The 8,443-nt window shown below is 48.4% G+C and overlaps 2 protein-coding genes across 2 annotated transcripts in view; one reads left to right on the top strand and one right to left on the bottom strand.

Annotated features, from left to right (window-relative positions):
• The window catches only part of LOC108789042 (1-phosphatidylinositol 4,5-bisphosphate phosphodiesterase gamma-1-like), an 83,161-nt gene extending 81,017 nt beyond the window's left edge, over positions 1 to 2,144 (bottom strand). Inside the window, exon 1 of the mRNA XM_018558966.1 lies at positions 1,806 to 2,144. Within this exon, the coding sequence (XP_018414468.1) occupies positions 1,806 to 2,025 (220 nt within the window). The 5' untranslated portion in view covers positions 2,026 to 2,144. The remainder of the gene's footprint in view (positions 1 to 1,805) is intronic.
• A 6,174-nt stretch (positions 2,145 to 8,318) lies between these two features.
• ZC3H3 (zinc finger CCCH-type containing 3) overlaps positions 8,319 to 8,443 on the top strand; it is a 132,221-nt gene continuing 132,096 nt past the window's right edge. Inside the window, exon 1 of the mRNA XM_018558960.1 lies at positions 8,319 to 8,394. Within this exon, the coding sequence (XP_018414462.1) occupies positions 8,346 to 8,394 (49 nt within the window). The 5' untranslated portion in view covers positions 8,319 to 8,345. The remainder of the gene's footprint in view (positions 8,395 to 8,443) is intronic.

Raw genomic sequence — 8,443 nt, 5'->3', positions numbered from 1 at the left:
CACTGCTCTATACTGATACAATTGATGGGATGATGAGGGGTAATTAGTATGATCACTCCAGTTGCTGGCGAAAGTCAACTGTAACCAGCATCTGGAGCGCTCATATTAAAGCAAACAGTATGGCAGTGGGGAAAGGGAATAGAATTCAGGAGGAAGGAGGTCCTGATCCCTCTATATAGATCTTTATTATCACTAGAGGGATCTCCAGCAGGAGGAAGGAAGTCCTGATCCCTCTATATAGATCTTTATTATCACTAGAGGGATCTCCAGAAAGAGGAAGGAGGTCCTGATTCCTCTATATAGATCTTTATTATCACTAGAGGGATCCCCAGCAGGAGGAAGGAAGTCCTGATCCCTCTATATAGATCTTTATTATCACTAGAGGGATCTCCAGAAAGAGGAAGGAGGTCCTGATTCCTCTATATAGATATTTATTATCACTAGAGGGATCCCCAGCAGGAGGAAGGAAGTCCTGATCCCTCTATATAGATCTTTATTATCACTAGAGGGATCTCCAGCAGGAGGAAGGAAGTCCTGATACCTCTATATAGATCTTTATTATCACTAGAGTGATCTCCAGAAAGAGGAAAGAGGTACTGATTCCTCTATATAGATCTTTATTATCACTAGAGGGGTCCCCAGCAGGAGGAAGGAGGTCCTGATCCCTCTATATAGATCTTTATTATCACTAGAGGGGTCCCCAGCAGGAGGAAGGAGGTCCTGATCCCTCTATATAGATCTCTAGTTAGACCTCATTTAGAATACTGTGTCCAGTTCTGGAGACCCTGTTTGTGAAAAGATATTGATAACACAGAACCAGTATAGAGACTGGAAACAAAAATGGTGGAAGGTCTGAGGGATAAAACGTATCAGAAGAGACGGCAGGAACTTACTATATACAGTCTGGGGGAAAGAAGGGAAAGGATGGACATAAGTGAAACCTTTAACCCCTTCATGACTGAGGCCCTTTTTTCATTTTTTGCACCCATGTTATATTCCACATTTTAGGCCTGAAAATGACGTAAAACCCCCCAACATTATATATTTTCTGAATGCCAAGATCTTCTTTTCTGTCTCTCCTTATAGATCTTTCTATTCCTATCTCTTCTGCTTTTTATCTCTATCTCTCTACATCATTGATACATACATTCCTTTAGGCTTGGCATACACATCCATAGCACTGGCACATGTATCATAGGCTTGGCGGATCTGCCCCCGGAGATGGAGCGATGACTGTGTACTGGGGAGAGGAAGCCACATCCAGACCTTCTGCTATTGACTCATCCCTCTGATATTTCAGATAATGGAACGGATATATTGTTTTGTGTGCTTTGTGTTTTCCGTCTGTGCTGAGGCTGGCTTGGGAGGGAAGAAGGAAGAATACTGGACTGCAGAAGTGACCATGGGATAGATAGATAGATAGATAGATAGATAGATAGATAGATAGATAGATAGATAGATAGACAGATAATAGAGAGCTAGATAGATAGATAGATAGATAGATAGATAGACAGATAATAGATAGATGATAGATAGATAGATAGATAGATAGATAGATAGATAGATAGAGAGATAGACAGATAATAGATAGATTATAGATAGATAGATGATAGATAGAAGGATAGATAGATAGATAGATAGATAAATAGATAGATAGATGATAGATAGATAATAGATAGAGAGATAGATACATAGATAGATAAAACAAATTGTAGTCTGCAGTAACACAGATTATAACCTGGTACACACTGTGCTCCCCGTATACCACACAACGGGGTCCATAAACTTTTTTTCCGTGTACTTACTATCACCCTCCACCTTCTCTGGCGTCCGGAACCAGATGACCTGCCTGGTGTCCATCTTGACCTGGAATGTCCGTCTTTCCGGCCGCTGGGACTTCTTCTGATAGAAGAGGGTCAGCACCGACCCGGTCTCCAGACACCTCATGATCCGATTAACGTCCCCGGCCTCCATCCGGTGGTCTTCCAGGAACCCGTTCATGTTGGCCAGCCGGCACCCCGACATCCTGGGGTGGGAGGGGGGAGGGCAAGGTGGTGGGTCTCCTTACGGCCTGCGACCCGTCCGAACTCTCGGCTCGATCCGCCAGTCCAGGGCGCCCCGCATCACCAGAGCCAGAGTCCTGAGTGATCCTCACCCACCGTCTGGGGTCTATGAAAAGTCCAGCAGCCGTCCCCTGAACGATAAACGATCACATTCATCAAAAATAAAAAAGGATTACCCAAATGGGAAGGGCGGGAGTGGTGTCCGAATGTTCCCGAGTGTGGATTGTTCCTGGCTCCGGAGCCGGACAAGTGGTGTGTGCTACAGATGGAGGATCCGGAGCCCTCCTAGACCCACCCTTCAGATTGGATCTGTGGCCCCTTTGGACGGACCCCTCCTTCGTCCAGGCGATTTACACCCAAGAGCCTGGCCCGGCCAGGATGTGCAGCAGCACCGGGAGGGGGGGGGGGCTCAGGCAGACGCCCTGTCCTGCAAGAGTTAAACGAGGCAGCGAAGAGCGCTAATGGACTTACACGGATAATGTCCTCTATCTAGGATGCTCCCAAGGGACCAAACCTGGTAATGCTGCCAATGATCTGGTGTAGGCAGGCAGCTCCGCTTAATAGCATGATAATGTCCAGCATAATGGCATGGGAAAAAAAGAAGAGAGGTTTGTATGAGGTCTCTGCTAATCATCAGTGTAATCCAATTTCAGCAGCATCAGCCTGCAGCCGCAGTCTGTGCAAGGTGCCTCATCGCAGGGTGGGAGAGGGCAGCCCTGCGTCCAACACACAGCAGCAATGAGAGGAGCCGAGGATGTGCAGGGCACACATCAATTCCCCCCCAGGGGCTGCACACAGGGCTGAGTCTGATGGAAGCTGGCAGCAGGACTGACAGGTCAGGACAGAACCTTATCTTGCAACAGCAGATCTCAGCTGCTCTCTGATCCCAGACTGCTGCAATGGACGCCCAGAGGAAACAGCAATCACACATGGCCGGAAAGAGAACAGAAGGGAATTAGAGAGAAAAAAAAAAAAAAATATTTGCTGGATCTTGGAGTTAAGAGGAAAAAAACATCAGAACAGCAAACAGAGCTCGAGGGCGCCATCTAGTGGGCGATTAGGGGAAGTGCAGGGCAGAGAGCCAAAAACAGGTGTATGGGTGTCTCAGGTCAGGGAGAGAGAGAGATGGCAAACAAATTGTAGTCTGCAGTAACACACATTATAACCTGGTACACACTGTGGTACCACACAACGGGGCCCATAAACTTTTTTTATGTACTTACTATCACCCTCCAGCTTCTCTGGTGTCCGGAATTAGACAACCTGCCTGGTGTCCATCTTGACCTGGAATGTCCATCTCTCCAGCTGCTGGGGCTTCTTCTGATAGAAGGTCAGCACCGACCCGTTCTCCAGGCACCTCATGATCTGACTGATGTCACCGGCCTACATCCGATGGTCTCCCAGGAACCTATTCATTTTGGTTTGTGTGCACCCCGACATCCTGGGCATCCCGGGGTTGGGGGCAAGGTGCGGTTTCTTTATGACCTGCGAACTATCCAAGCGCTTAGCTCGATCCGCCTGTAGGCGGGGTTCTCTCTCGGGGTGTTGCGTGTGTGTTCCCTTTGGGTTGACTGGGTAACCCCGTGCATGCAACTCGAAACCAGACACCCCACGGTCAGGGGCCACGGCCTTGGCCTCGTGCAAACACTCCCACACGTGTAGTCCTGCGTACACAGGGCCTCATGGCTTCAACCGCCTCTGCGGCCTTCGGCGCTTCCTCCCCCTTAGGGAGAAAGGCCACCATGAACGGCACCCTGTGTCAGGCATAGCCCCATTGCGCACCTACCCTCCTCAGATGGTTACAGCCACTATACAGTCCAACATCACACTCCGGTAGAACCTTCTCAGAGGTTGGAGGGAGAAGAACCAGTCCACACAGATAGTCTTTTTGTTGGTTTTACTTGAAGGTATAAACAGAACAAAGTATACGATCAGCCACCCCCGGGTGGGATGACGGCACAATTCTTGTTACTTGCTCGGTGATACACTTTAGAGAGAGAGGTACATCAGCCCAGAGTCACGACTTACTTCGGCCAGAGGCCCACTGGCAAATATCGTCAGTACTACAGCTCCTCCATATTCTCAGGAATCCCATCCTTGTCAGTCCTAGCTCGGTGGGTTTCTCCCTGTGGGGAAACTAGGGAATCTTTGTAGCTCTACATAGTCCTAGGCCTGGTCCTGTCCTTCCCATGGACCAGCCTATGTTCAAGAAATCAGTCTCCCTCCGGAGACTCTGCAGCCAGTCTTAGACTTCTGCTCTCCTGTACTCTCTGACTACTTCCCCTCTCGGGCGCCCCCTATAAATCAACTCTCCTGGGACACAGAGTCTTCCCAGGCCAGAGCTGCATCTATCTCCAGAGCCCCATGGGGGCATCTAGTGGCCGTTGGCCATACTGCACCTACCTACACGCCAGCCCAAGGAGCCCCACATCATCAGAGTCCTGAGTTATCCTCACCCACCGTCCGGTGCCTCTCCGTCCAATGAAAAGTCCAGCAGCCATAAAGTGGTTTTGTTGGTTTTCAAAGCCCAGCTCCAGGCAGGATTACCTTCACGGGTTTCAGATACCTTCTCGTTCCTCGGGAAGACCTCACTTTCATGCAGGTATACTTCAATGTCCTGAGTATTAATTAGTTTGTTTATATGCCGGAGGAAGTTTGGCTTCCGATGTATGACCTGGCCTCTCTGGCTGTAAGTGCTGCAGGTCTCATAGACCTTGGCTTAACGGTCGCATCTCCATCCCCCGTCCTCTTGGCCATTTACAGAACAGAGCCTGGACAGGTTGGTTTTGTCAATGGTCAGGACCAATGACCAGGGGGGGCAGAGATGAGGCCATAGCCTCAAGGTCTATGAGACCCGCAGCATTGTTTATAGACCTCAACTGGCTATCATACAACAGAGCCTAGACAGGTGGGTTTTGTGAATGACCAGGAGGACAGGGGGGCGGGGATGAGACCAGAGCATCAAGGTCTATGAGACCCGCAGCATTGATGAAGTCTATAGACCTCAGCGCTACAGTCACATATCCTCCCCCTCTTTTCCTGGCCGTTCACAGAACAGAGCCTGGACCTGTGTGTTTTGTGAATGGCCAGGAGGAGATGAGACCATAGTGTTAAGGTTGATGAGACCTGCAGCATCAGTGAGGTCTGTAGAATCTCAGGCTCTGTTTTATGACTGGTCAGGAGGAGAGGTGCGTCGATATGCGCCCATAGCGCTGAGGTCTATAGACTTTGATGATGCTGCAGAGACCTCACCAATATGGTCACATCTCCAAAACAGAGCCTGGGGCTGTTGTTTTGTGAATGGCCAGGAGGGGAAGGGGGGGGGGGCAAGATGTGACCACAGTACTAAGGTCCACAGGCCTCAACAATGCTGCAGTTCTCACAGGACAGGGGGGCAAGAACATTCCACTGGAGGAAAAAATACCTTATGAACATTCGCTCAGAATTCGCTCTTGTTCCTAAAAGAAGAAACCCCCAAGAACATTCCATCCGAAGAAAAGTTACCTTATGAACACTCGCTCAGAACAGTAAAAAGACTAAGAACACTCGATCCTAATAGAAAATACCCCAAAAAAACATTTGATCCTAAGAGAAAAAAGAATGTTATTTCTAAACTCCATTGTGATAATGAAAAGATTGTTTCATCAGACAATTGGATCAATACATGTATGGTACTAGAGCTGCAGCTAACGATTATTTTCAAAATCGATTAGTTAGCCGATTATTAAGTTCGATTAATCGGTTAATCGGATAAAAAATAAAATAAAATTTAAAAAATGGCTCCCGTGATGGGACTACTAGTTTGTATTGAAATTGCAGTCCATCACAGGAGCAAGCTTGGAGCGGTGGAAGTAAAACAGAAAAAAAAAAAAAGGTGTGGGTAACAATATAGTGAAATGAAAAGTGAAAACAATTATACAGCAATGAATGCAGAATGGCACCGGCTAAAGAGGACTCCAAAACCCAGCAATACATTATACAGCACAATGCAGAATACCACCAGCTATATAGGAGTACAACAAATCCCAGCAACAGTACCTTATAGCTGGTGGTAGTCTGCATTGCGCTGTATAATGTATTGCTGGGATTTGTTGTATTCCTCTATAGCTGGTGGTATTCTGCATTGCGCTGTATAATGTACTATTGCTGGGACTTGTAGTCCTCTATACAGCGCAATGCAGAATATCACCAGCTATATAGGAGCACAACAAATCCCAGCAATACATTATACATACAGTGTACAATGTATTGCTGGGATTTGTATTCCTCTATAGGTGATGGTACATTGCTCTGTATAATATACAGCACAATGTACCATCAGCTATAGAGGAATACCAATCCCAGCAATACATTATAGAGCATCATGTGGGGGAAAGTGCAGGCTTACCTGAGCAGTCTTCCAGCAACTTGTTTCCAAGATCGGACCTGTCTATCGGCGGCTGTCATCCGCCCCACACCTGCTCCTCCTTACTTCTCACCGCGTCCCTGTGCCGATCGTGGATTTGGGCGGGCGGTGAGCGTGAGGTGGGGAGGAGGTGTGGCGTGCAGCGTGTGTGGAGCCGTGAAGAGGGCCAACCAATCAGAAGCCGATTAATCGATGATTGAAAAAGTTGACAACTTTTTCAATAATCGATTATAATCGATTATGTCGATTCGTTGTTGCAGCCCTTTATGGTACAAGACCGATGTATGGGATGAGATCCGGGTTTCGGGTCGGATGTGGGTTTCAGGTGAACCCAGGTTGTTCGCAGTTCACTGGCCCTGCAAACGAGTGCCGCAGTTGGCCGGCTCACATTCCCAGCCGCTGCACTGTAAACAGACGGGTGGGGATCCCAGGTGACATCAATGACCATATTTGGTCAATGACATCATCTGGGATCCCTGGAGGTGTGCTTACATTACCACAGCACTCGGAGTGCAACATACTATACCCCCTATACTCATTCCCCTTGAAGAATGTGGGGGGGCTCCTTATTATAAAGGGGGCAGAATCCATCATAAGCTGCTCCCCCATATTACCCTCACCTCCTTCAAAGGGTATTAGAGGTGGGAAAGGGGCCGTTGTCCCTCATCGATGGGACAAGGGTACCTTGCATGAAAGGGAGCTCTGTCCAATGTTAATAGGTGAGCTACCCTGCATACATATATACAGTATTTATTACTCTTCATTGAACTACAGAACACCCTAACAGAAGATGGGGGAAACCTTCTGTAGTCCTATCCTAGTGTGACAAAGCTGCTGCTCCATAGATAGTACAGTGAGTGAGTGTTGTTACCCCAGGACAGGAAGTGTATTAGTGACAAGAGAACATAGAGAGGAGAAATATCAATGTGGGTGGCTGGGTGCGGCCCCTGGAAATTGCGGCCTAGTGAAGAATTGGACCTTAGCCATTTGTGTCCAGGGGGCAGTGGACCCAAACTGGAATAGAGATAAGGGGGGGAGGGGCACTCTGGGCTACATCAATCGGCCCTGCAATCATGGCAGTATGTGACAATACATGGGCAGCTAATGGGCAATACACCATATTATCGCCATTGCCCATTCACCGCCCATGAAGCTTCACAATTGCTATGAGTGCCAGGAAATGGTGCCATCTATCTGAGTGCGCACAGTGTTCATACTGGGGGACCATATTACTGTAAATTACCCCCCCCCCCCAAAAAAAAAAAAACAACAAAAAAACTCCAATATTTGGGCCCATCACAATGGCTCCATTCCTTCTGCAGGCTCAGAATTATAAAAGTTTTCCCGCCACAGCTCAACTGATACTAAAATGTATCAGAATGCCAATTTTATGGTCCCAGTGTCACCCCTGGAAACTTTAGGGTCCCACAAGGGACAACTCATACTGGTACTTGTAGTCTCCCATGCCGCTGAAGTGAATGACAGGTGCAACAGCCGCTTTTAACATCACATGCCAAACCATATGACAGGCTCCAGCTGTTTCCAAGCGCTGGCATTTTGCCGGTCGCTAGGATACAGCTGTTTACGGCTGCTGGACTGGTCACATGACACGGAAGATGCCGCCATCTTGGAAGTGGGAAAGAAGAACGTGGCGGGTGTCCCACCACTAAGAAAGACGAAGAAGCGGCACCCGGAGCTCCTGCTTGGCCGAACGGTATATACTTCCTGCAGAAATGACAGTGCGCAGCTTAACAGGCTCGGTTGTCAGGGGGAATTAGGCAATCTGCCAGCTTTCATCATGGCGGTGGAGGGAAAGAGAGGGGGCGGGGTAGTGGAATCGGGAGCGCTTCGCTGATGACGGAGAGACAGCAGCCGACATGGAGGAGGAAAGAGAGAGTCTGAGGAGACAGATCCAGCAGCTGCAGGGTGAGTGGGTTGTGGAGATTAGGAACCATGGTGGCGTCAGAGGAGAGGG

This window comes from Nanorana parkeri, unplaced genomic scaffold (genome assembly GCF_000935625.1).
Source record: "Nanorana parkeri isolate BGI_ZX_2015 unplaced genomic scaffold, ASM93562v1 scaffold371, whole genome shotgun sequence".
Taxonomy (NCBI): domain Eukaryota; kingdom Metazoa; phylum Chordata; class Amphibia; order Anura; family Dicroglossidae; genus Nanorana; species Nanorana parkeri.
The sequence above is the reverse complement of the archived record's forward strand: the minus strand, read 5'-3'. Positions and strand labels throughout refer to the sequence as shown.